Here is a 27,930-nt window from a genome sequence, read left to right as displayed (position 1 = left end):
GCCCCGCGTCGGGCTCTGTGCGGACAGCTCGGAACCTGGAGCCCGCTTTGGATTCTGCGTCTCCTTCTCTCTCTGCCCCTCCCCCACTTGTGCTCTGTCTCTCTCAAAAATAAATGTAAAAAAAATAAAAACATAACTATAACACTATCACTTATACCGAAAACAGACAATTTCTTAACAGTAGTGTACAAATTTCCTTTAGAATTTCCTAAGTAGTATTTTTCCTAACTTGGTTTGAGGTGGGATCCAAATAAGGTCTCTTTGGTTGATGTATGTCAAGTCTCACTTAGCTTATAGGTTTTCTCCCTCTTTCCTTTCCTTTCCTTTCCTTTTTCCCTCCCCTCCTCCCCCATCTCCCTCCCTCCCCTCTCCTCCCTTCCTTCCCCTCCCCTCCCCTCCCCTCCCCTCCCCTCCCCTCCCTTCCCCTCCCCTTCCCTTTCCTCTCCTCCCCTCCCTTCCTCTTCTCTTCCTTTTTTCTCTCCCCTCCCCTTCCCTCTCCTCCCCTTCTCTTCTTTTTTTCTCTCCCCTCCCCTCCCCTTCTCTTCCTTTTTTCTCTCCCCTCCCCTCCTTCCCTTCCTTCTTCTTATCATTTGCTTGTTGAAGAAACTGGGTCACTTGTCCTGTAGATTTTTCCACAGCATGGATTTTATTGATTGCTGTAGCCCCTCGTATTTCCTGTCAGCTGGTTGTTGGGTCTAGAAACTTGATTGGATTCAATTTTGATATCTTGGGCATGAGTACTTTGTAGGTGACATCGAATACTTCCATCAGGAGGCACAGAGTGTTAGGCTGTCTGGTTTTTGATGCTAACCTAATCAGTGGGTGTTCCATGAAATTTGCCATCAAAAGAGTGGTTTTCTGTGCCTTTCATCCCTTCTTCATTTATTGGAAGAATTACTTATTCTCATATCAACTATTTGGTAACTAAAGACACGCCTCCTGCAGGAAAGACAGCCCAGTACCCTTGGGTGGGAAATTGTGTTTGGAAAGCACAGCCTGTGGGAGGGATGCTCACTGCTGTTGGGTTGCTAATTATTTCTAGGCCTTTCCAGTGGACAGACCTAGGAAATAAATATCTTTTTTAAAAAGAGCTTGATATCAACTTCTGCAGATATTTCCAATTCAAGTTTGTAGGGTTATTAATTTTGTTTTTGTATTTTTTTTCTCTAGTGTGGAAAATCTTTGTCTTAAATAACATTAACATAATTACCTTTTGCTTTCGGAAGCTCAGCCTAGAGCCTGCTCCTTAATACCCCAATTAATTAATTAATACCCTATTTAAATTCTTTTTTCTGCAAACTAGTGGTGTGGATTCTTTTGTCTACAGCGCAATCCTGACATAAGCAGTGTAGGCAGGAGAGGTGGCCCTGGGCTTGGTGTGGGAAGGACCTGGGCACTACGTATGGTTAAGCCAACCGATGCAGATGACCCCAAGTGGGACAGTTGTTGGGGATGCATTGAGCAGAGACCTGAGCCTTTGTGCAAATCCCAAATCACCAAAACCTGTGCTTCTGTTTTTCAACAGGAGTGCTTCTCCACCCTTCTTCCTTTTCCCTAAATGGGACCGTGGGGAGCACATGACATTAGGCTCCGAGCAGGGGTCCAGGGTCTTCTCTTACCCGTGATCCTGGTCACCTGAGCAAGTCTTTCAGCAGCTGCCCCATCACCAGTTCAGAGAAGGTGAATCAGGAGTTGCAGATGTGAAAGCACGTGGGCAGTTGGGACCAGCTGGTCACTCCCGGGACCCTGAGGACTACACTGAGCTGGGGCTTCGGGGCAGGGATGAGTCATGCAGGTGGGACATTCTCATAACTGTCCGTGGCATCTCCATGCTGAGACCTGACCTTTCCAGCAGAGTCCCCTTGGAGCTGTGTCTTCACCGAGGAGTAGATAACGGTGGCATGCTGGGGTGGAAAGAAGAGGGAGGAGATTCGGGAACAGGGAGAGAGGATGGGGCTGTGGGGAGTGGTGGGAGAGAAAACAGGCAGGGACGGACACTCACCTTGTCCTCTAGGGACGCTCCGGAGGCACTGGCTGTGGAGGGAAAGGCACTCACTGAACTACGGGCATCCCGACCCGCTCAACCCAGGCTGCGAGCTTTCCCCCCAGAGGCTGGGAGCCACTGAACCCTTTGCACCGGTGCTTCTGCTCCCCCCCCACCCCCGACCCCCAATGTGCCCCGCAGCACAGGTGGTTTTCTGTCTTACCGTTTCGTAGCCCAGCCCTCTGCAAGCTGTCTGTAATCTCCATTGATCTGTAAGGTCCTTCCTCACGACCACGCCAAGAAACCTTGCTTCCTGCCTTTACCACGTGTCAACACAGAATTTCTCTCTGCTTTAATCTTTGCCTCTCTTAGCTAACAGCACCTCCTCCTGACTCCAACCTCAGAGTACCCCCCTGACTGCTCGGCGGGTTCCCATGAGAGCGCTTCACGTGCGTGCCCGCGGGAAAACCCTCTGTCACGTTAACGGGTTCTCGTTCTTAGCTTTATCTCCACGGTTCTCCAGAAAGGGAGCTGCAGTGAGAGGGAGGTTTAGCTGATGGGATTTGCCAGATCCTACGTGTTGGGAATTAAGAGTCTCAGAGAACTGGATGGAAGCATCATAGCCACATAGTGATGTATGGAGACAGAGCCTAATAAAAAATGCTTCTGGGACAATTGAGGCTTCTCTTTATCACTGTGTTCTTACCATCGACCTTTCAGGGTTACAGATCTTCTTAACGATGTGATAGAACCTAGGTTCTCTCTTCCCAGAATTATAGTCATACGTGTCGAACTATGTGTACAATTTTAGGGGTTACCTGCAAACCTCAGGGAACTGGGGAAGAAGTCTTGCTACAGATCATTAGTAAATAAAGTGCCTGAGATAGAAGTTGTCCACCAACACAGTGCTCAGCTTCAGTGGTGTTCTGACAAATCCGTTAAAGAGTGTGAACAACAGTACATGATCAAGGTAATTCTAGAAGACGCCTTCAATTAACCCCAACAACTTGGAGGCAGTTCTGATTCTGCCACTCAAAGGGTCCTGACTCATGGGGGTGGCTGAGAAAGCCAAGTGACGGACAAGGCAGGTGGTCAGTGTTGGTCAAGGACGGTGATAGGCTCTATAAGCAGGAGATCTTGCAGCAAGACAGAAGACTTGGTCTTTGGTTCGTCTTTTGCTGGATTTGTGATCTTGGGAAGGCCCTAATGCCATTTGTAACACAAGTGCAAGATTAGACTACAGTGGAGATTTCTACTACGAAGATATAGGGGATTTTAATTTGCAAGTGAGCTGCTGTATTTGGAAAAGCCACCTATGAGGTGGGAGAAAATATGTGCTCGCTATATACCTGATAAGGGGTCAATATCCAAAATATATAAGGAACACAGGGAACTCAATAGCCAGAATCCTCCCACTACTGCCTCAACTAAAAACGGGCAAAAGACCTGAATATACATTTCTCCAAAGACAGATGGCCAGCAGAGGCTGGAAAGGTACTATGGCAACATCACTGATCATTAGAGACATACAAATAAAAGCCACCATGAGATGTCACCTCACACCCGTTAGGATGGCTGTCATTACAAGGGCAAGAGCTAACAAGTGTTGGGGAGGAAGAGGAGGAAAGGTAGCCCTTGTGCCCTGTTGGTGGAGATGTAAGTTGATGCAGCCACCGTGGAAGACAATATGGAGGGTCCTCAAAAAATTACAAATAGAACTACCATATGATCCAACAATCCCATTTCTGGGTTTGCACCCAAAGGAATTAAAAATCAGGATCCTGAAGAGATAGCTACACCCCGTGTTTGCTACAGCATTATTCACGGTAGTCAAGACATGGGAACCACCTAAGTGTCCCCGAACAGATGAATAGGTAAAGAATATGTCACACACACACACACACACACACACTGGAATATAATTCGTCCGTAACAAAGAAGGAAATCCTGACATTTTGACACCATGGGTGGACCTGGACGTTGCTGTGCTAAGTAAACGAAGCCAGACACAGAAAGAAAAATCCTGCACATGCTCACTTTATGTGCAGAATCTGAAATAGCCAAGCTCATAGAAACAGACGGTAGGATAGTGGTACCCAGGGGCTGTGGGAGGGGGAACAGAAGGAATGGTCAAAGGGTACAGGGTTTAAGTTACATAGGATGAGTTCTGTGGATCCACTAGGGAGCACTGTGCCTGTAGCTGGCGATAGTGTATTGCACACTTACGATTTGCTAAGAGGGTAGATCTGTGTTAAGTGTCCTAACCACACACACACATAATAATCATGATGATGATAGTAATGATCATAATAAAAAATAAGAATGGGTGGAATAAAATTTTAGGAGATACTACCCATGCTTTTGGCCTTGAGGAGGGTGATGGCTTCGCTGGCATATACTTATCCTCAAATCGTCCAGTTGTATACATTAAATATGTACAGCTTTTTCCACATCAAAAAAAGTAGCAGTGAACTACTTAGAATATGTTAGAATATGGATGAGTTGCAAAACACTATGTTATGGGAAAGAGGCCAGACAAAGAGACTACATTGCATATGATTTCATTTACATGAAATTATAGAGAAGCAAAACTCCAGAGACAGAAAGTGGGCCATTGGTGGCTGGGGCGGAGCTGGAAAAGTTATCTGCAAAGGGGCAGGAGGGGTGTTGGGAGTGTTCTATGTCCTGATGGTGGGGGTGGGTCTGGGACTGGATACACTTGTTAAAATTAATTGACTATCTGTCACCTATCCTTAGGTGTCCCCATGGACGGATGTGTCCAGCTTGGACAGAAGACGGGAGTGCAGCCATGGAGCCCCAGCCCAGTAGGGCCCACGGCTCCCAAAGGACTCCAACGGTGGGAAGCTGGATGCGAACAGGTGGGGATGAGGCCACTGAAGGGTCACAAAAACTGGATTAGAGACGGCCGCTGTACCAAGGAGCGGCAGGAAAGAGTGTCAGGCAGGAAGTCAGAAGACAGCACTCACTCACCTCTCAAGGAACGGCCTTCTTCTGCACCTGTTGCCAGACAGGTGGACGCCAGCTCCCAAGCACCAGCCGGGCGAGTCCTTTCCCACCCAGGTCCCCAGCACCCTCCAGGATGCTGAAGGGAGACCAGCCACAGAAACAGAGAGGCCAACTCCACCCTGCCCTCTCACCGCCACCAGCTCCCGTTCTGAAGTTTGCCTGAACTAGCGGAGGGCTAAGCTTTGATGAACATCTTGAACTGGATATTCTAGCTGCTGACTTGACACTGTGACATGCCGTGTCCACCTGCTGTCTGTTACCTACGAGAATGGAGAGTGTACTGAAAAGCCTTTGCTGCCAAAATGTTCACCCTGAGCGTGTGGGAAGATCTCCCGCAGAGCAAAGTTTCAAGAAACAGTGGGGAAACACATTTTTGTAATTAAGGCCTCAGTCTCGCTTGTTCTGTATATTGGCTACATGGGGCTGTTTAGATGAATGAACCGAACATATGTGTCTATATTTATATACGTTATGTGAACGTGTATCTACACACGTTCTCACCACATAGCAGGTGGCTTGTAAACCTCATTACTTAAATACTTAATTCATTACTTCAGGGAAATTTTCAGACGTCCGCCTTCACGGTCACAATATCGATCAGAAGGATCTGATCGTCAGGAGATACACGAAGCATCTTTTGGAGTCTGTCTTCTCTCTTTGGAATCTAAGCTCCGCCTACAGGGATTTCCACCTGCCTTGTCTGCCGATCGACTCCGTGTACTCACTGCAGCGCCTAGCACGTAGGGGGTACTCAGTAAACACGTGTTGAATGAAGGAGTATAGTTTGCAACCAGGATCTTCCCCAGTGACTTACCTTCCCCTTCTTGCCCCGGTCGAATAGTCTGGATCTCAGAATATACCAAGTGTCCCTCTCCGAGACTCCCTGGAAAGGAGAAATGGCACTTTCAAGGATGCTGCCATCAGTGGTTATGTGCTACACAGGTTTCTTCCTAAGCTTCCTCCCCACGCTTCTTGGACACAGAATGAAGCAGTGATTTCTCGGGGCGTCTGGGTTTGGGATGCCGTAAGGACACCAGGGCTTTCTCCAGGCATCCAGCACATTATCTTTCCCGGGCTCAGGCGGGAGCAGCTTCCCTACGGGGACTCCTCACCATTGCTGTACAAATGCTGGAGCTCCACTGGGCTGTCTTTCTGTCCCTGGCACCTGCCATGGGGGGCCTGTCCTGGGCCTGTGGCGGGAGAGCTCCTGTGACACATGGAAACACGCGATCATCCCTGGAACATCATAAGATGCACAGCAGCAGGATGGCCAGAGAAGAAGGGGCAAGGGGGACATCGGCGGACAGCGGGGGCCAGGGACCCAGAGAGGAAGGGGCGTGGAGGGGCGGGGAAGAGGAGAGGGGAATCAGCAGATGGCAGGGGACCAGAGACCAGGAATGGTTTAACTGGACCTTCAGTAGGTCCATATAGAGCCGGACTGTTCTTTGGAAAGAAACCCTAGGACCACAGTATGGGCAGACTTTTGGGGACAAGGCTGGCCAGTGTCTGACATCATTGTAACAACCATCCCATAGACAGAACGGTCACACTCAATTGGCTAAAAAAAGCCTCGCCTCATCACCAGGAGGTGTTGACTAAGTGTCTTCACACGGTCTTACCCGGACAATTCCAGAAGGAATTAGACACAGTCTGTGCTCCCAGGCACTGGCTATAACCCAAGACTGAGATGCGTAGGTAGAAGAACCAGATTCTCCAAACCAAAGTTAAAGACACAAAGTCTGATGAGTACACGTGCACATGTGAGACTTCCCTGAAAGCTGGAACAGTTGTGCACACATTTACAGCAACACGTTGCCTGACCAGAGTCTTGTCTGCTCCAGAAATATTCTGCGCCCACCTAGAAAACCTAAAATCTTTGGTATTACCCATTTGGGTGAATGGATACATTTCAAATAAATGGATCTAAATACATGCAAAATCCATAATACGAACTGTTAGAAGGTTCTAGAAGTTGTGATTTTGCTCATTTCCGGGGATGTGACAATGTGGGCACCTAGCCACAGGGGCAGAAAGACACCACGTGAGCTAATTTTGTAAAACCACAGTCCTGCATAGTCTATTCTTGGAAGACCGAAAGCCTGAGGCCTCACCTGGTTGTGTTTCCTGGAGAACCATCTCCTGCAAAACAAAGCAAAGGCAAATTTGTGTCAGCAGAGGGCGCTCCTTCCCAAAAGCTTCATGAAGGGAAACTGGCTTAGAGAGGCCATCAGAAAAAGTCCATTGAGACCACGCACCCGGTCCTGGACTTTTAGGAAAATGATCTGGAAAAGGACTGAACAAAGCGCGTAGCTTGCTGGGGATAGGGCTATACGTTCCTGGGCCGAATATGCAATCGTCTGAGACTTGACGAGGGTTCAAGGCAGAGATGATACACCTCAAGGAATACTGCCGGGGACCAAACGGTCTCTCTTGCAGAGCAGTGAGGGGATGTCACGGAGCATCCGTGCTCATGCCCAGAGGAGTCTCGGGCTCCGACTCAGGCCTGCTAAGGAGGCTCGTGGTCCAGATCCAAAGTGGCCCATGCAGCCACATGCATGGTGCTGAGAACGACGTGGTGGGTTGAACCGAGCTGATTAGATCAAGAGGCCGAGTTGGAGGGTGGTTGTACTAGAGCTGAAATAGCTTCTGGGCCCGTCTTCCACACTAGGCTCTCTCGCATCTGAACTATCCTGATGGGACTAAGGCAGAAGCCTCTGGAAGTGTGCGGCTCCCCCCCCCCCCACCCCGGGGAGGGGAGGAGGGGAGGAGGGCGGGCTGGCCCGTGGAGAGCCCAGCCCTTGGAGCACAGGACGGCAGCTTCAGGCTTTGACATGGGGAAGTCTCCAAGGAGGAAGGAGGATAGAGATTAGCCAGCCTCCCTTCCCACAGCCCTTTGGTGTCTCTTGAACGCCCATTTGTGGGGGATTCAGATGGGCTGCGGTGTGTAGCTGACTGACCACTTGAGCCAAAAAACTGCCCGGGGAAACTGTCCGTATTAAGTTTTTGGAACTTGACATTAAGAAGTTTACTTCCTTCCTACCTTTCACTCGAGACTTAGAGAACCCGGCCAGCTGCAAGCAACCCTCAACCACAGCACCTGTTCACACCTCAGGCGGAGGGTGTATGTCTGTGGGTGTTGAGGGCGGTGAGGGGGGAGAATGGTGGGGGCTCCAGGGAGCGGGGTGCTCGGCAGGGACCGGGCTCGGCCTCTAGCAGCGGGTAAGAGAGAACACAAACCTGACTTCCTCTGGTGCCGGCGGTAAATCAGCAGGCCTGTAGCCAGGACAAGAACGCTGAGCAGTCCCCCAGTGGCTCCCGCAGCAATGAGGCCCATTCTGTTCCCTGGAGTGCCTGAGGGGGGAGAGCCTGCATGAGCCCCGGGGAGAGAGGGCCAGGACATCCTGGAACTTTCCTCAGCTCGGCTGGGGTCCTGAGCCCTGGAGTGGGAGAGGAACCTAGCTGACCAGGGCTAGGCCCGGGCCGGTGCACACAGGAGGCAGCCTGAGGGGCGGGACGGGACCCTGCGCTCCGGTAGGAGGCTCCAGGCTGAGGGTCTGGGGGGCCAGGGCAGAGGGGAGAACGCAGCCAGCTCCCTCCGCTCACCCACAGACACCAGCTCCAGATTAGCATTTGAGGGGACCCTCTCTCTGGATAGTCCGTATTCTTGTACTCTGGCCTCTTGGGAATTGGCCCCGGCCACCCGGGAAGATGCCACATGAGGCTGGTTCGGCAGCCCGCTGAGAAAGAGAGCACATATCACTGCTGACGGGCACTCGGGGAACCAGCAGCAGCTCGGACATGGCTCGCCATTAAAACCACGCTGGGACGCCAGAGGGAAACAGCACTGCCTCGCTCCTCCTAGAAGCGCTGAAGGGGAGGAGAGAAGCCGAAGGAAGCCATAAACTCAGTTGTCAGGGGTTTCTGACTTTTCCATTGGATCCATTCTCCTCATTCAAGAGATTTCATGTGGCTGATGCATTCATTCACTCATTCACTCATTCATTCATTCGAGAGCCATTTATTGAGTCCTGCCATGTGCCAGGCCTTGAGGACAGAACAGTGAACAAGACTGTGAGGTCCCTGCCCTCATGGAACTTACAGTCCAGGGAGGGGAGGCAGACAATAAACAAATACATTTATAACATATCTGGTGATGGCAAGGGCTAAAAAGCAAACCCAGACTAGAGGGGCAAAGAGTCGGTGGGGGTGGCAGTGTTTGCATGCAGATTCTTGGTCCTGACAGAAGCCAGGTTCAGACTTCGGATGCCACGGGATTACACAGAGAACATTCGCGTACCAGAACCACAGCAACGTTAATTATGATTCCCACTTAACTACATGGCACTCTGTGTCTGTGGTTCCTGCCACAAGGTAGGCACTCAGCACCCAGGGCCACCGGCCATTGGTGGCATTTCTGTCTCTATGCTTTCCCTTCCTGACAAAATCAACACACCTATGAGTGATTCTGCCTGCAAACGGTGTTCGTGGGGAGTTGCCAGCCGCCCCCCACCATGACAGCTAAACCAGAGGAGTGGAATGCCAGGGAGAAATCCAGGGACACAGCAGCTTGGCTGTGTGTCCTAGAGGGAGTCTTTCCCCATTGCCCGCCTGGGCGTCCACCTGTGCCAAATCAGAATCAGCCATGCCTAGGGTACTTAGAGTTCCAGATTTAACGAGCAGAGAGCAAGTCTTTCCCCTCCCTGATAACCCCATTTCCTAGAAGAAATGGCTCCTCTGGGGAAAGGAGTTGAAATATGTTTTAGTTTGAAAGGCGCAGAACAGTTGTGCTCCATCACCTCCAACAGTCTAGAAGAAATGGGCTAATTCCTAAAAACATACAACCTGTCAGGACTGATTCATGAAGACTGGACAGACCAGTAATGAGTGAGGAGATTGAGTCAATAATAAAACCCACCCAATGAAGAAAGCCCAGGGCCAGATGGTGTCACCGGTGAATTCTACCAAGCATTTAAAGAAGAATTTTAACTCCAATCCATTCAAAGTCTTTCCCCAAACCGAAGAAGAGTGAGCACTTCCAAACTATTTTATGAGGCCAACATCACCCTGACACCAAAGTCAGATAAGGACGCCAGGAGAAAAGTACAGAGCGACATCCCTGATGCGTATAGATGCAAAGATTTCCAAAGAAGGTATCTGACTGGTCAACAGGTACATGAAAAGGGGCTCAGCATCCCTCATCAACAGGGAAATGCAAGTCAAAACCACAAGGAGATACCGACTCACGCCTGTCAGAATGGCTATGATCAGAAAGACAAGAAGTAGCAAGTGTCGGCGAGGATGTGGAGAAAACCCACATGCGCTGTTCGTGGGAATGCGCGTTGGTGCAGCCACTGTGGAGAACAGTATGGAGGTTCCTTAAAAAAATTAAAAACAGAACTACTGTGTGACCCAGCAATCTCACTTACGGCTATGCATTTGAAGACAATGAAATTACTATCTGGAGGAGACATTTGTCTCCCCATGTTCTTGACAGCATTATTTATAGTAGCCAAGACAGGACAATACCTCAGCGTCTATTAACAAACAATTGGACAAAGAAAATATGGTATATGTCATTATTATATATATATGATGTATATTCCATCACATACATTATATATAATATTCCATCACATATATAATATATAATGTTCCATCATATACATTATATACATAATATTCCATCATATATAATGTATATGATATTCCATAATATATTATATATAATATTCAATCATATATAATATTCAATCATATACTATATATAATATCCAATCATATATATAATATTCCACCATATGTATTATAATATTCCATCACATATTATATATAATATGCCATCATATATATTCTATACATAATATTCTGTCATATATAATGTATATGATATTCCACCATATATATATAATATTCCATCATACATATATTTCACCGTATATATTATATATAGTATTCCATCATATATACGATGCACTATTAGCCATAAAAAAGATACCCTGCCATTAGCAGCAACATGGATGAGACTTGAGAGTACTATGTTAAGTGAAATAAGTCAGACAGAAAGACAAAGACTGTAAGAGCTCACTTAGATGTGGAATCTAGAAACGCCCGAGTCGTAGAAACAGAGCAACTGGGGTGGCCAGGGGCTCTGGGGGGAGAGCAAGATGGCGGATGTTAGTCAAAGGGCACAACCTTCCGGTCATGGGAGGAGCCAGTGCGGGGCGTGTAACGCACAGCGTGGTCGCTGCAGTTCGGGACACCGCGCCGCACACGTGATAGTTGCCGAGAGCAGGTCCTAAGTGTCCTCCCCACGCACACCCGTGCGCGCACGATGCTGGTGTGAGGTGGTGGAGTGTTAACCCGCCCGTTGCGGCAGTCGTCCCACGTGATAGAGCACGTCATCATGTTGTATATATCATCATATATGTACCGCCAATTGTGCCAATTCTGTCTCAGTACAGGTGGGAGAAGAGAGAGGGAGGTGTAGACTCCACAACTGGATCGGTGGGTTAAGATCCTGGCTCCTCCGGCCGTGTGGCCACAGACAATTATTTCATCTCCCTGTGCCTCAGTTTCCTTTTCCGCTGTTGTTGGTGTATTGTTGACATACGTGAAGCGCTCTGAACGCTTCCCGATGTGGCGGGTGGCGTCCAGGCAAGTGTTAGGTCTCGTCTGGCACCCTCACGCTACGCCCCAGGCCCTTGGGAACCTCGTGCTACCTTCCGGTCCGTTCAGGGGACGTCCCCACAAGTTAGGTCTGCTCCCACACAGCACCACCCCGGCCACCTTCAGCCCATTCTACAGACTGAATTGTGTCTCCCCCAAGATTCACATACTGAAGAAGCCTGGAGTCCCAGTGTGACGGTTTTGGGGATGGAGCCTTTGGGGGGGTCATCAGGTTTAGGTGAGGTCTGGGGGGGCCCCATGACGGGAATAGTGTCCTTACAAGAAGAGACACCCGAAGACACCCCGCCCCCGTCACCCCTCTCTGCCATGTGAGGACACAGGTGCTCCAGGAAGGCTGTCTGCAAGGCGGGGAGAGGGCCCTCCCGGAACCGACCACGCAGGCGTCCTGATCTCAGACTTCCGGCCTCCGGGCCGGTGAGAAATGCATTCCTGTGGGGGAAACCACACGAGCGCAGACTGCCAGAAGTTCTCTGCTGCCGGAAGCTCTCCCGTTTCTGCGCACAGAGGTTTTGCAATAAGGCCCACGAATTTAAAAGATTTTGTGAGAAATCCCCTCTCTGTCATTGGCCAACCCAACCCTCGACGTCTGCTTACTCCGTGAGAGCGGAGGATGACACCCGTTAGAGTCGTGCACGCCAGTGCGACGGCACGCGTGGGCAAGGACTCAGGTCCCTTGTACTGACCTTAACCTCCGTAAGGAAGAGGAACATGTTCACACTCAGCTCTGAGTTTCCAGCAGACTCTCTCCTGCCCACTTCAGGGAGTGTCGCCTTTGGGCTCCCCGAGGACACCTGTTTCGGTACAAGAGCCCTTTCCCCAGAGGCCGCCCTCCCGCTTGCAGAGCCTTTCTGGGGTTCAGGGCCGGCGCATCATCTTCTGGGGGGCGCCCCTCGGCGGCTTCTGGCTGTGCTAGCCTCTTCTCCCTCTAGAAATGCCACGAGCGTGACACCAGGCTCGGTCTCTGCCCATCTGTGCCGGGACCACACCCACTCACAGCGTTCACTGAGAAATTTCCAGAGTGAGAGGCGGACGCTCCCGTGGCACCTGTGTGTGGGAAGACCTGACCGGGGAGGGCCCCTGTGATCACAGGACTCGCCCCGAGGGAGCTGAAGGGAAACTGCACGGCAGCCGGGCGGCCCCCACAGCAGCCCCCCGTCCCACAGCCCCTGAGCCACCTGCTCGGTCCACGGCTGTGTCAGGGCCAACCGCTCTGGGCCCGTTCAGTGTGGCTGACGGCGGGGACTTCCTCGGAGGACTTCTGACCTTGCCCTCCGCCTCTCACAGCTACGCGATTGTGTGCAGGTGTGAGCTTTGTGACCTTACACGAATTGCCACACCTTTCTGAGCCTCAGAGTTCTTTTCAGTAGAATGGAGACACCAGGGCCATCTTCCTTTTCCGGGATAGTTGCTGAAGTCAGTATAACCGTGTGTGTCACATTCATTCACTCAGTAGGTGTTTATCGAATGCCTACTGTGGGCCAAGCCCTGGTCCTGGCACCTGGGATACAAGAGCGGTCAGAATACAGACCTGCCTTCGGGAGGCTAGTATGGGAGCTGTGGGAGGGACAGAGAGACACGGCAGGGCCGGTGGGGGTAAGCGCTTTGAGGAACGACACAGGGGCCCTGGGGAGGAAGGGCCAGGGTGGTCTGGGCACGTCTCACTGGAAAGGTCTCACTGGGGGAGGTGAGGGGTGAGTATGAGGCTATCACAAAGAGCAGTGCAAAGGCTCTGAGGCAGGAATATGACTGGACGGCTTGAGGAAGAGACAGGGGGCCGCGGTGGCTGGAGTGGAGGAAGTGAGGGGAGGGAGGAGGGAGAGCAGGTCCTGCAGAGCCGCGGGACCTGGTGGACGATGGCCGTCACCCTGAAGGAGACGGGAAGCCAGCAGACAGGGCTTTGTACAGAAGAGCAAAGTGAGGTACAGGCTCCTTGGGATGCTGTGCAGGGAAGGGGCTGTGGAGAGCAAACGCGGACACAGAAGGCCCATGGGGGCGTTGCCGCAATAACGCAGGGAGGGAATACTGGTGACTCAGGGGGCAGGGGAGGCTCCGGGAGTGGCTCAGGTCCCCGCCTATCCTGAAAAGCCAGCTGGATGAGACGCGCAGGTGGCCTAGATGCGCAAGACGGAACAAAAGGCAGGCCTGAGTTTTGGCCTCAGCAAGGAGGAGGGTGGGGCTCGATGTCCCGGGCGATGCGGCAAAGCAGGAGCCGTTGGTTCGGGGGCACAACCAAAACTTGGGATGAATTCAGTTTGAAGATGCGGACGAGCCCTTGCTGTGGAACATGTGGATTGTGCGCTGGACGCGTGAGAGGTCTCAGCTGTAGGGGGTGTGGGAGTCGTGGGTAAATAAAAGTCCGAGGTGAATTTAAAGTCACAAGACAGGGTGGGGGGGCGCCTGGGTGGCTCAGTCGGTCGAGCGTCCGACTTCGGCTCAGGTCATGATCTCACGGTCTGTGGGTTCGAGCCCCGCGTCGGGCTCTGTGCTGACGGCTCGGAGCCTGGATCCCGCTTCGGATTCTGTGTCTCCCTCTCTCCCTGCCCCTCCCCCGCTCACGCTTCATCACACTCTGCTTCTCAAAAATAAATAAATGTAAAAAAAAAGTTTAAAGTCACGAGACAGGGTGAGACAGTGCAGACAGTGGGCACGGAGGGAGGGCGGAGGACAGAGGCCCGGAGAGATGGGAGGACTCGGTGAGGGAAGCCTAGACCCAGTGTCTGGCCACGGGCAGGGGACAGAGCGCGTCTGGTGAGTCAAGGAAGAACGTGGTCCCGGAAGGAAGGCAGGGCCAGCTGTGTCGAGAGCTGGTGACCAGCTGAGTAACACGGAGACAGAATTGCCGTTGACCCCAGCAACGTGGAGGCCCGTCCACCCTCGTCAGCGCAACTCGGGTGCCGGAGAAAGCCCGGTGCCGACGGGGTTGGGAACTCCGCGCGGGAGCCTGGCCGCTGTGGCTTCTTGGGGACAGAGGGAGAGACACAGGGGCCCAACAGTGGGGCCCAACGGAAGGCCCGTCCCCTGAGCGCACGTGACCGGGCCTGCGTCCCCTCCCCTGCCCTGCAGTCTGGGCCCTGAGACCGTCAGGCCTGCAGGATGGCTGGTCCTGTTGGGCCGCAGGAGGCCGCAATGGGCCCCGATGCCTCCCTGAGAGACGCGTGCCCTTGACACGGACGACCCTGCGATGCCGGTAACGAGCTGACGCGGCTCTTTGACATCAGCACGCGACGGGTCAGAGGACAGGCACGTGCGGTCGTCTCCGGGGCGAGAAACGGCTCCTGCCTGCCGGCCACGCCCACGTGCCCTATCAACGTTCCCACGAAGAAACTGTATCTCGGTGGAAGATGGCAAAGTGGAACCAGAGGAGGCAGAATCACCAGCGGCGTTGGCCACGCCCACCCCCAACCTGAGGAAGCCACGCTGAGGCCGCTGGAGAGGACGGCTCACCTGTGACAGTGACGTTCAGGACCGCGCTGCAGGCGAGGCCGTGGCCGTTGTCGGCCGTGCAGAAGTAGCCCCCCGCGTGGCTCCCGCCGACCGCAGGGATCTCCAGCTGCGCCCTCTGGGAACGCCAGCGTTTCCTCCCCAGACTCTCCCCCGTGTCCTCCCGGTGCCAGGAGAACGTGGTGTCCCCTGTGCCTTCGGCCGCGGAGCAGATGAGGACCAGAGGCTCCCCCGCAAGTGCCCGGCCCTCCGGGGGCTGGGTCTCCAGGAGCACTCCGGACACCGGGACCCCTGCGTGGACACGAGACAGCGGGTGAGGACCTGGGGGCAGGGGGGAGCTGGCGTGTCGGACGGGGTCACTCTTTACGTGACTTTAAGATAAGATCTACTTGTCAGCGTGGGGCCCCTGGGTGGCTCAGTCAGTTAAGCGTCCGACTTCAGCTCAGGTCATGGTCTCGAGGTTCGTGAGTTCGAGCCCCGCGTCGGGCTCTGGGCTGACGGCTCGGAGCCTGGAGCCTGCTGTGGATTCTGTGTCTCCCTCTCTCTCTGCCCCTCCCCCACTCGTGCTCTGCCTCTCTCTCTCGCAAAAATAAATAAACATTAAAAAAAAAAGATATACTCGCCAGCAGGTGCTGGTGTTGTAGCACATAGACTGTGCAGCTGGGACCCAGACCCTCACTAAACGTCCTGTTTCCATCCTGAGACATGAAGTCCCAGGAGAGAGAAAGCAGCGTTTGAGTTTTGTCTGAGGTCCTGGCGGCCGTCTGAATCGTCTGCGGCGACAGGTGACCGTGACCTGTCTGCAGTGACAGGCGGTGGCTGGCACTGGGCTGGACCACACCTGTCTCTGGGAACCCTGCTCAGGTGCCTAAGACGAGATGGTGATTGTATTGATCTTTGCACGTGTGTGTGTCCCGTTCTTGGGCGGGCGCTCCCGCTCTGGGTGGCTATTGCTTGGGAAGAGGCTACGCCTAGCCCCTCCGTAGTTCGCCCCAGATCTGGCCTTCTAGAAGGTGCCGGCTCAGTAAGGAGCAGGGTGCCTCGTCGTCTGGCTCGCGTTCGTCTCCCCGAACCCTTGCATCGAAGTCGGCCGCTAGCGTTCCTAGGCGCTACGGTTCCCAAGGAAGGCTGAGTTTTTAGAAAAATGGTGGTGGTTCTTTGATCACCGTACCTCGCTTCTCAGGGCCAGCCGCCCCCATCAGGAGGCGGTCCCCACGTGCACAGCGCGAAGGCAGCAGTTTGTGGGGGTGGGGGAAGCCCCCACCCCACCCCCACCCCGCCGGTGGCTCTCCCACACTCACCCTGCACGTAGACGTGCACCGGGAGGCTGAGCTTGTGGACGCCCTGGGCCGCAGCAGCCCCGCACGTGTATGACCCCGCGTCTTGTCTCCAGATGGCTGTGATCTGCAGTTCCGGGGACCGGCTCCAGTCTGACAGCACGACCCTGTGGTCCCTGAAGAAGGTGAAATGAAGCACAGTGTCCGGCCGCTCTGGAGGCAGCTGAGTTTCGCAGCTCAGGTTCACAGAGCTGCCCTCTGTGGGCTGGGAGGGGGTGACTTTCAGCTTCGGGTGTGGAAACAGTTCTAGAGAGAAGAGGGAAACCAAGGTCTCAGAGGGCGGCCCTGGGGGCCCTGGGGCAGGCGGGCTCGGCTGCTGGGTCCTGGGGAACTTCAGACACAAGGCACGACCCGGGCGGACCCCACCTTCCCCTCTTTCCGCCCCAGCTCGAGTGCAAGGGCCCCGCGGCTCTGCCTGCGGGGGGACACGCGTCCCTCGTTACCCAGCGTTGGAACGGCAATGTGTGGGTGCCCTGTCACACAGTGAGCAAGTCGATAATCTGCATGAAATGAAAGGTTTACCTTGAATTTGAACAGACTTGGTATTTGACCTCCATGTGTGCATTTTGTCCACACGCCCAGTGCAGTGGTAGAAGCCACTGTTGTTTGAACTTGCTCGTGGTATCGAAAGGTCCTGGCTCTGATTGGAGGCGGAGATGACTTTTCCGTTCCAAATGTACTTCACAGAGGTCAGTGTCTCTCGACTCCTCGTCTGGCACCTCAGGACCAGTGTGTCACCTTCAAACACGCCATGTGGAGCCTGGAGCACCAGCCAGCCTGGAAGCCACACACAGACAGGGGCTTGGTGCTGAGGACGCCCTCTCCTCTGGGTGCAGCTCGGATCACAAGGCTTGGCTGTGTTTTTCCTGTCTCTCTCGCAGGGTTCGTCTCCTGCCCCGGGCCCACTCCTTCCCTCCCGAGTCTGTATGACCTGCTTCAGCGGCAAGTCGTAAATGAACCCCAAACACACCACCTTGACACCCCCCCCCCCGCCACTCGGGGGCAGAACCACAGCATGAGGATTCTAACGTGACCGTGAGCCGCACCGTGACTTTGCCGAACGCGGTTACAGATCACCCCTGACCGGCTCACCCGGGCCCCGAGCGGGAGTCACTGGGGGTCGGCGGGGGGGGGGGGGGATTCCGGGGAAGAGACTAGAAACTGTCACTGTGCACTGGGGTTTGCTCTGTGGCAGGCTTGTCAAACACAAACCCCCGGGGCGAGGGACGGGGAGCGGGGTCCCTGGCGGACATTCTCCCGCTCTTCAGACGCTCGTGACAGGTCAGTTCTGTCCCCTGTAAGGTGACTCAGGGACTGACTGCCTGTCCCCCTGCGCGGTCCCCATGCGGTGGTCCAGACCATTGTCTGTGAAGTGGGCAAAGCAGGACCGGGAGAGAGTGGGTGCCCCCTGAGGCGGGACAGTGGGAGGAGAGAAGGGACGGGTGTCAGGAAGGGGGAGGGGGAGGGACACAGGCCTGACGGGGAAACTCCCCTCCTCCGAACTCATCTGTGTCCCTGTCTTGTCTCTTGCAGGAGGCTGGCCGGCCCTGAGGGCACCGGCTAAAGCAGCCTCAGTTTGCAATCCCCTAAACGAATTCCTTCCTCCCCGTAAAGGCACAGGAATGTCTGCTGAGTAGTGTCAGAAAATGACACTCTAACGTCTGTCTGTCGACAGTCCTTTGAAAAACACCTACAGACAATGAGGGGCCCTGGGAAATGACGGTGTTGGAGGTCAAGGGTTAGCGCTGAGCGAAGGCCCCCAGGTCTGCCCACCCCAGGGGGCGAGGATACGCGAAACGACTTGTAAAGGTCTAAGTAGTTCACCTGCTTGCTCACCTGAAGAAAAGATCATGTTCACTTGGTCACTTGGGAGCGAGTCCTGGGTCTGGCATCTGTACTGTCCGGAGTCACGGACCTCCAGGGTGTTGCCTGGGGTTTCGCGTAGCATTCTCCTCCCAAGGTACCAAAGGAACCGTTTTATTTTCTCTGGAGCGTGGGAGTGAAATACATTGCAAGTCAGGGTCACTGTCTCTCCTCTGAAGGCGATGGTCCATGGAGGATGGAGGGAAATCACGGGTTTGGATGCAGCTTCTGAGGAAGAGAGAGACAGAGCCTGAGATGGGGACGCCTGTGGTCCCCGCCGCGGTCGTCTGTGTGGGACGGACCCGAGGACCAGGCTTGGGGGGATCCCCAGGAAAGCCCCCGTCGGGAGGAACACGGTTTGCCTAGGCTCGGCTTTCCTGGCTACGTTCACCTTTGCCAGGGGTGCGGTGGCCGCTCTGTGGTCTGTAGGGGCAGGCTGGCCTTCCAGGGGACGACCCCAGCCGGCCCCGCTCTCCGTGGAAGGGCAGCCATGCGGGCTGGGCCCTCAGTCGGTCCCTCCTGACTCCCTCCTGTTACAGCCGTCTAAGAGGAGGCTTTGTGTGGCGTGGCCGCGTGGTGGGGTGGGGGCTGTCGACGGGGTTTGCGGGGGGGACGTGTAGGAATTTGGGGGTTGATTATGCAATTATGGAGAAGTTGTATTTTTACCGAAACACGAAGTGGGTGTGGGATAGTGATGCTCAGACAGAGGCACACCGAGCGTGAGTGCCAGGAGCCAGAAGCTTCTCACTCCCCAGACTCAAGGATCTGCTTCTTGACAGTGGAATATGGGCCTTGCATGAAATCAGGCCCTAAGATCTTTGGAACCCCGACGGACAGACAGGAGCTGGAGCGTGTGCAGTAAGAGTTGAATTCTCCCCGTTGAAAATCAGGGAAAAGACTTCTCTCTGCCTTCCTTTTCTTTAAGAATTCCTTTCTAGCGTACGTGAATCTTTGGACACTTGCCAGTCTCACCACTGGGGAATGTCCTGCTCAGGAAGGAGCCATCGCCTTTTGGGATGTGGACAGCTAGGGGCAGAGACGTCTCCCTGCTCCAACACGCACAGCAGCCCCAGCCCCAGACTATGCAGACGTTCTTTCCTGGGGTGGCTAAAAGCCAGTTACCCTGCACAGTGGTCTTCCCAGGTACTGAGATAGAGCTCGGATGAACTGTGTGGGACAGAAGGCACCATCAGGGCCTTGTGCCTGACAAGTGACTATTTGGCCGTGGGACCTGTGTGCCGTGGGAGGAGGGGCTGCTCAGCTGAGTCAGGAGTCGAAATTCCCTCGTGCCCTGGTGACCTCTTAGCGGATGGCCTGAGATGCCCGTCCCACCCTGGTTTGACTTGTCTTCAACAGCAAGTGTTTTCTTTCTCTGCCACCTCTGTGGAGAAGATTTCTGGACTGGGAGAACATTTTGCTTTTAATTACATTTCCCCAGCAACAAACTGCCATGGAGGCACTTCCCTCTCTAGGTGTTTATTTTCTGAGTTTTGTACCTTTGAGATTGGGAGGGCTGGTCACTGAAGCGGACCCAGAATACACCACCGTGGCCTGAAAAATTATGTTGAGCTGAGGGCATTTCAGAGTAGGTTTCATATATATTTTTTATTCTGAACACCCTTACCTGCCTCCCAGAAGGACTCCGTTATAAATTGCCCCCCAGGAGTAACCAGGAGCAGTGGACTCTTACCAGCAAGGACTAAACAGACGTCACGAAACTACCCTAACGTGCCGTCTGCTCTCCAAAGGGCCGGGGTGTCTTTCCTGAAAGCCCTTCGTTTTCCAAGAAGTGTCCTCCTCCCTGGCCCCTTTCCCTGCTCAGACGGTATCTGAGCCCCAAGTCCCAACCGCCTCCCGGGCTCGCAGTTTCTGTGCGCCCTGGTAAGAAGGGAATACAGATCTTTCTCCTGCGAATCTGTCTTTTGTCTGTTTAATTGGCAGTCCCCAGTGAGACACTTAAGGCGAAAGAGATGTTTTTCTTCCCTGAGATGCTACTCACCATCGGAAACCTCCACCCACACTCCCTTCCCCTTCGTGGCCTGCTGCCTGGGCCAGCAGTTTGTTGGGCTAACCTCTCGGTGTTACCGAGGAAGTACAATTGCAAAGTGACCTCTCGCATTCTGCCTGAGATGCAGGAATTCATGACTTTGGGGACAGTTACCAGCCAGTACTGGGTCGGGAGATGTCAGGGGAATAGAGCCAGGAGAGGACCCCCCCCCCCACCCTCTGCCCCCAGTGGGGGGCGCTGGGAGTGGTCTTGCCTCTATGGTGAAGGAGCCAAGCTTCCTGGGGCGTGGGGGGGGGGTGGGGAGAGCTCTCATGCGGTTTTGGTTACCTCCCTCCTCCCCCAACTTCCTGTCCTGCTGCCTGAAGCTGGGGCCCCTACCACGTTTAACAAATCAATATGAGACTCGAGCTTTGTTCTGCAGAATTGCCTGTGGTAATCTAAATCCGGTGAAGTAGAAAATAAACCAGATTGTTTCCATGTGCAATATTCCATTTTCCAAAACTAAAATCTCAATCACGCGGGCATGCAATTTATCGTAAAATCTTAAAGTGGAACCACCGTAGGCGTGCTTTTTCGTTAATGCCTTTACGCTCACATGAGGACTGTCCACATTTAAGGACGGCTGGAGACTTTAAACATTCTTACCTTTGTCTGCAAGAACACCCAAATAGATCTTTTAGTTACACCCGAATGTAAAGGGGATGCTCTCCCTGTGTTGGGGGCAAAGTTATAGAGTAATGGGAATGCTTGTTTTCGACGAAAAAGCTGCTGTTCTGTTTGGTGATGCAAACGTTCTTGTGCCTCCACAGACTTTTTCTGTCTCTCTTTAGAGGATCGTACAGACGATTCCATGTTCGCAGTGACCATGGATAGAAACCCCTACTGTCCGTGTTCCTGGGAAGCATCTGGGATGGGAAGGGGGGACTGGGAGGCGGGTCTTGGACCCGAGGGAAGGGAAACCTTCCGCTGGTATGTGCAGCTTGTTTCTCACTGGTCCGCGGAAGCTGTCCCCTGCTGTGTGCTCAGAGAAGACGCACCTTGTCGGGGTCTCATGAGGTTTGGACTGAGTCAGTGAGCGTAACCACATCTAGTGGCTGATCTGAGAGACTTGGTGTATTTTCTTCTCCATCCTAGAGCATTTAGCAAAGTCTGGCCAAGTGACAATCTCTTCCCAGTTAGGCAGGGTTTTGTGGGAGATGGTCTGTGTCCCCTGACCGAAGGGGACGGCCACAGACCCAGGAACCGCAGGAGGCAGTGTACATGAGGGGGCCCTGGCTCCTGCTGGCTGGGGCCGGATGACAGCAACCAGCCCCCCAGGATGAACTCAGTGGTCCTGAAGGGATTTTCGGGGGTTACCAGAACACCTGATCACAGCTCCCCCAAAGCCTGGTCTTCCTGCGGACCAGCAGGGCGGGGGCTCAGAGGCGACACGATCTGAGCCGTTACCAGGAAAACATCTACACAGCCTGCTGGACTTTGGGGTGGAGAGCTTGCTCATGGTAGGGGTGGTGCTGTGTTGGGCCAGGAAAGGTGAAGAGGCAGAGATGTTTGCATCCTGGGTGCCCCTCACTGAGGTCTCAACCAGGCTTCTGTGCACCTGTCAGGGCGGCCAGTACCCCACATCAGGTGCGGGCACGCCCCTCCTTGACCTCTGTGACATGCGCCCCAGCCCTCCCCCTCCATTCATCTGACACAATGGCAGGTATGACCTGAGAGCATGACTCTCTGGCTCATGGGGTCAGAGTCATAGGACAGGGTGACGTTGCCCTGCCTGTGTCCTCAGGATGGGGATGCGGGGACCAGGTCTCCCCTTAAGAGCACTCCAGACAGAGGCCGGTCACTAAAATATCTAGAAATGGAAAAGAGGAAAGAAAGAGGGGGCCTACTTACCAAGCTGTCCACAGACTGGAGCTGTAAGGAGAGGTGAGGGTGAAGGTCAACGCGAGGCCAGAGCTGAACCCTCCCACCCAGAGAGCCCCCTGCCGGGGCCCCACTCCAACGAGGGCGGGAGAGGCGTGCCCAGCCCCACCACCCGGAGGAGTCAGGGGACACCGTGGCGGCCAGAGCACAGGCGGAAGAAGGCCTGGACTTCAGCGGTGCGATGCTGGGCGAGCTACGGAAGCCCAAGCCTCCCCTTCCTCATCGGCAACACGGGGACCATAAAGGTGACCTCGTGGTCTTGTTTCAGTGGGTGAAATTAGTAAGTCTTCCATTGCTGGCTGCTGTCACTGTCCTTTAAACGTGAGCCTGGCGGGGCGCCCGGGTGGCGAAGCCTCCAGCTTCGGCACAGGTCATGATCTCAGGGTTTGTGGGTTCGAGCCCCGCGTGGGGCTCTGTGCTGACTGTGCAGAACCCGCTTCAGATCCCCCGTCTCCCTCTCTCTCTGCTCCTCCCCTGCTCCTGCTCTCTATCAAAAATAAATAAACCTCGGGGCGCCTGGGTGGCTCAGTCGGTTAAGCAGCCGACTTCAGCTCAGGTCACGATCTCGCGGTCCGTGAGTTTGAGTCCCGCGTCGGGCTCTGGGCTGAGGGCTCAGAGCCCGGAGCCTGTTTCCGATTCTGTGTCTCCCTCTCTCTCTGCCCCTCGCCCGTTCATGCTCTGTCTCTCTCTGTCCCAAAAATAAATAAACCTTTAAAAAAAAAAAACATAAACAGGAGCCTGGTGTGGCTGCTGCTCAGACCAGGCTTCACCATCTCCTTGTCTGGGGGCTCTTCCCTTCAGTATCAAGAAAAGGCAGGTCACACCCTGATGAAATCTACCTCCTCCTTGAAGCCTTCTCGGATGCCTCTGGGCTGCAGGGTCCTCACTCTGCTCTAGGCTCTAGTGAGCCATCACAGCTGCTGAGACTGGAAATCGGATATGCGGTGCGGCTAACAGCACGGTTCCTGCGAGTGTGGACTTGACCCCTGACGGCCGCTGTATGGAGCTTAAGGGCGAGAGACCGTCTCTGCGCCTTGGCTCCCATATCGGCAAGGTGGGATTTATCACAGTTCCAGCTCACGGACTGCTAGAAGCTTGGAGTAGACTCACACGTGGGGTATTGTTAGAAAAGTATCTGGTGTGGTCGGGGCTCAGCAATTAATCATCAGTTGCCATCAGCGAGAATTAACGACCGTCACCACACATTCTCTCAGGAGTCATCGTGGAATGTTTTTAGGGTCTGTTTTCAAGCCAAATGCTTTTGCATTTGTACTTTGAGTTCCTCACCAGAGTGTCGGCTCTTGGGGACAGAGACTGTGTCCTCTGTGTCCTGTGTTCTCCCCCGTGCCCACGATCCCCCCTCGTTCACTGTTTACCAAGTTCCCGTGATGTGCCAGCCTCCCTGGTAACTCTGCCCCTAGTTAGGGTCTGGAGAAGCAGCTAGGAACAAGAAATGAGCTTAATAAATATTTAGTGTACAAGTGACCGACTGGTCATTTGTATTAGCTTGTGCTGCTAGGACATTAATGCCTCACTTGGACCAATATTGAAAAATAGTACAGAGGTGGAGTGGGTGGGGGGGAGAATCCAAGGGAAATCATCTTATTTCCTGTCTTGCAAATATCAGAGCAGGGCATGACTGTAAGATTCAGAGAAGGAAATAACTGTCTCAGTAGAAACTCATTTCTTTCTTTCTTTTTATTAATTTTTTTAAATGTTTGTTTATTTTTGAGAGAGAGAGAGCCCACGAGCAAGGGAGGGGCAGAGAGAGAGGGAGACACAGAATCCGAAGCAGGCTCCAGGCTCTGAGCTGTCAGCACAGAGCCCGATGTGGGGCTCGAACCCACGAACCACAAGATCATGACCGGAGCCGAAGCCGGAGGCTTAGCCGACTGAGCCACCCAGGCCCCCCGCCAGAAACTCATTTCTGTGTCGGCTCACATTTGGAACACGTTCCCTTTGCACTGATTTAGGGCCTCTGTGATCAGGGAGGTAACTGAATCTAGCCGTGGATATTTTACGTGGCGAAATAGGCCCACGTCGGGAGTAGGAGGAAATTTTTTGTAGGCAATTAAAAGCAAGCGATGAGCACACTTTTGGAAATCATTCCCCAACCCCTCCCCCCCCCCATACCGTTCGATCAACACCTCGCCTCTCGTTCATTTCCTACTATTTTGAAATAGGAGTGGAACCCATTTGTTCAGCAGCCCAGAGGGGGTGGGGGGCTTTTGCTCGCGGAGAGGTTCGGGTTCCCCCGAGAGCAGAGGCTTCTGCTCGCCCACTTACCCAGGACCAGCAGAGATGCCCACAGGAGCATCGGCGCGTGCTCTGGGATGCTCTGGGATGCTCTGGGATGCTCTGGGACGGACGGACTGGCCGGTCCCGGCCCTGGGCAGTGAGTAGAGCAAGGTGCCTCTGAGTGTGGCCGGCTGTGATAGCGAAGTGAAAAGAGGAAGTACAGGAATGTTTCTTAAAATACCAGCAGCACGTTACCCAGGGCCAGAGACTCTCAGTGATGACAGTCACTGTCTAGCAGATTAAGTACCACTCCGACTTCGTGGTGTGAACGGCACCTCAAAGCTTTCGTTGTCTTAGTCTCAGAAGCTTCCAGGGAACCTGCAACACGTGCTCTCTCTGCTGCCAGAGGCCAGGCAAGACTGCAGACCTGCTGTGAATCACATAATCCAGGGACGTCCTCAAATCAGTCCGGAGCAGGAGAGGTTCTCCTTCGAGGCCGAAATGCGCTTCTCTGACCTCAGGGGCCTCCGCCGGACCACCTCCGGCTGAGCATCCACATGTGACGAAGCATCGAAATCATAAGACAGCTCGCGCTCCGTCCGACACATATGAAAATAGCCTGACTCATTTTCTCACAGGAAGCTACCAACTTTGATCTGATTAGCAGGTGGACGGCAGAATCAGTTATAGCCCCATCTCGCTCTTCCTGGAGAATGCACTGCCAAACTTTCCGTTGAGGGTCCTGGAAGCTAGAGTTTGTTTACAGGAATGTCCTGACGAATGCACACGGATTCTCTAGCTGTAACTTACGCGGGGGGCCGGGTGCTGGGAGTCCAGGGATAAGCAAGGGTCAGTACGCTTTCATGGGATGGGGGCAGGCAGAAGAGCCAGCGAAGGTCTCAGTACAGAGTGAAAAGCGCTGTGAGGGTCCAAAAGGAGGGAAATCTAACCCAGGGCTGGGGAACCAGGAGAGGATTCTCAGGGGAAGTAACAGCCAAGTTGAGGTGTCTTTCCAGGACTGAGCAGTGAGAATGGACCAAGGTGGATGGCACTCACCATCAGCATCATCTTCACCCCCAAGACAACTGTGACTCGCTGACCCTTGATCCTCCTGTGAGTGGCAGATATCAGACAGAGGATGAAGTATGAGTGATCTGCATTGCTGGAGCACAACATTCCATGTGCCTACAACAGCTCCTTTCTCTAACTTGGGCTTGTACTGAACACCACTCGTGCTCCGGGCGATGTCCGTGACCTTGGAAGTATAATAAGATGAAGAAAAGACACTTCTTTTAATGTTTTTATTTATTTTTGAGACAGAGAGAGACAGAGCATGAACGGGGGAGGGCCAGAGAGAGAGAGGGAGACACAGAATCTGAAACAGGTTCCAGGCTCTGAGCCATCAGTACAGAGCCTGATGCAGGGCTTGAACTCACAGACCGCGAGATCATGACCTGAGCTGAAGTCGGACGCTTAACCGCCTGAGCCACCCAGGGGCCCCGTGAACACACAGATCTTTTTGCTTGAAAACTGGGCCAAATTAGAACAGAATCACAGCTCCTTAGTGCACCCTATTCCAGACTCGCACCCACACTGAAGTGGGAGAGCGTGTGGAACAGACTCTGGATTTGTAGCCTGAGGCCCAGCTGTGGGTTTGCTCTGTCACTTGCACAGGTCAAGGCAGATCCACTTTGCTACTTTGAGACTTTTTTTTTTTTTTTTAACAAAACCCTATTTTTTCCCTACATTAAAGTTTTTTTTTTTTTAATTTTCAAACTTTATATATTTAAAAAATCTAAGTTCAAATTCATTAACATACGTAGTATCGGCTTTAGGAGTAGAACCCGGTGATTTATCACTTCCATGCAACGCCCAGTGCTCATCCGAACAAGTGTCCTCCTGAATGCCCATCCCCCGCCTAGCCCATCCCCCCACCCCACCCCTCCAGCAACCCTCCGTTTGTTCTCTGTCTATCCTACATTTTTTTTTAATTAAAACTTCTAGAAAAATGGCAAGAGCAGGACAATAAATATCTGTGTGTTCTTCACCTAGATTCGGCAATTGTTCACATTTTGTCATATTTGCTTATCTTTTTCGGAGGGATGGCCAAGGTGGCACTGTTTGCAGGCTGTGGAAGAAGGCTGCATGCGGGCGGCTCGCCCACATGTATTGTGCTGCAAGACAGAGCTGGGGGCGGGGGACAAGGAGGACCCTGTGGGCTTGGGGCCAGCGGCCAAGAGCTTACGTTCCTTACGTTGTCACGTTCTGCAGGGAATCCAAAGGATCCAAGAATTTTATATTTGAACCTAAACTAGCCAGTCATAATACAGCTTGATTTATCACTGATTTCGTTTATAGGTAGCACGGGGATCAGAATGAGTGGCCCCAAGATGTGCCACTTTGGCATGCAGATTTTTTCGAACTAAAACAGTCAAAGCCCTAAAGACTCCGAAAGAAACTCTGATACCCTCTCCTCCTAAGAATTTAGACGGAGGACCTGCCCCAAGAAGAGAAGCATCACCATCGAGAACTGTAGAGTAATACGAACTAGCCTGGCAGAAGCAGCTGAGCGAAGCCTGTGTTAGAATTCCTCCCTTCGTCCCATGGCTGCCGGCGGCCCCCAGACATTTGTTTATCCGACATTGACTTTTCCATCTTCCTGTTCATGGTTTTCCTTCCCTCTGAAGCCCAGCTCTTAGTTCACCTTAGTTCAGAATGACGTAAATACCTCATTTTGCCCAACGTCTTTGGGATCTCCTTTATGTGGATTCCCCGTATGGATGTCCTTAAAGTGTATTTTCTCTCATTAATCTGTCTCATGTCATTTCAATTCTTAGACCAGTCAGAAGAATCTTGAAGGGTGGATAAGAATTTTTCCTCTCCAACAGCAGAAACCATTTTTTTTTTTTTTACTATTTCACCTCCGTTGACTAAAACATTTTGAAAAAAAAATCAGCAAAATAAGAATTGTTTTAAACTGTAACTTTTAGTCCAATTTTGTGATTTCCCAAACCAAAATCACTGGAGGTCAATATGTTAGAGAATTTAAAATTTAGATGCGTATGTCGTACGTCTGAAATTAGTGTAACATTGAATGTCAACTATAATCGAATGAATGAATGAATAAAATAAAAAACAAAACTTAGATACTATAGGGGCCGAGGGCAGGCTGTTCCAAGGTAGGCCACTCTAGCATAAAGGTTATTCTGAGCAGAAGGCAATCAAGACCCTACAGGCTCAAGAGAAACTTTCCTCCCTTAACCACACAGAAGACTCTAAACTGGGGTCTTTCCCAGGATAAGGGTTATGAGCAGAGATAAATTCGATCTGAGTGACCCATCTGTATGGCAGGGCAAACATCTAATTATCAAACATCTGTTCTCCTTGTCGCCCTGTGAACTACTTGCCTCCCCTCGGAAGTCCCA

General features: G+C 52.9%; 1 protein-coding gene across 1 annotated transcript; it reads right to left on the bottom strand.

The window, feature by feature from the left end:
* Positions 1 to 623: 623 nt before the first annotated feature.
* FCRL4 (Fc receptor like 4) lies at positions 624 to 25,821 on the bottom strand. The gene is made up of 12 exons (XM_043569381.1): positions 24,554 to 25,821; positions 22,238 to 22,258; positions 18,313 to 18,567; positions 16,999 to 17,253; positions 16,441 to 16,722; positions 15,143 to 15,430; positions 8,249 to 8,362; positions 7,123 to 7,150; positions 6,124 to 6,218; positions 5,826 to 5,894; positions 2,003 to 2,034; positions 624 to 1,904 (listed from the first exon to the last, which is right to left on the bottom strand). The coding sequence occupies exons 1-12, from the start codon at positions 24,582 to 24,584 to the stop codon at positions 1,788 to 1,790; spliced, it is 1,587 nt and encodes a 528-aa protein (XP_043425316.1). The 5' UTR covers positions 24,585 to 25,821; the 3' UTR covers positions 624 to 1,787.
* Positions 25,822 to 27,930: the final 2,109 nt, after the last annotated feature.

Source organism: Prionailurus bengalensis, chromosome E4 (assembly GCF_016509475.1).
Source record: "Prionailurus bengalensis isolate Pbe53 chromosome E4, Fcat_Pben_1.1_paternal_pri, whole genome shotgun sequence".
NCBI lineage: Eukaryota > Metazoa > Chordata > Mammalia > Carnivora > Felidae > Prionailurus > Prionailurus bengalensis.
Note: the sequence above shows the minus strand (reverse complement) of the source record. Positions and strands in the feature narration are given on the sequence as shown.

Coding starts and splice junctions, on each gene's coding strand:
- FCRL4 (XM_043569381.1), bottom strand. CDS start 24,584: ATGCTCCTGTGGGCATCTCTGCTGGTCCTGG. Junction 17,254..18,312: donor GAACATGATCTTTTCTTCAG/GTGAGCAAGCAG, acceptor TGTGGCTTCCAG/GCTGGCTGGTGCTCCAGGCT. Junction 1,905..2,002: donor GAGCGTCCCTAGAGGACAAG/GTGAGTGTCCGT, acceptor TTTCCACCCCAG/CATGCCACCGTTATCTACTC.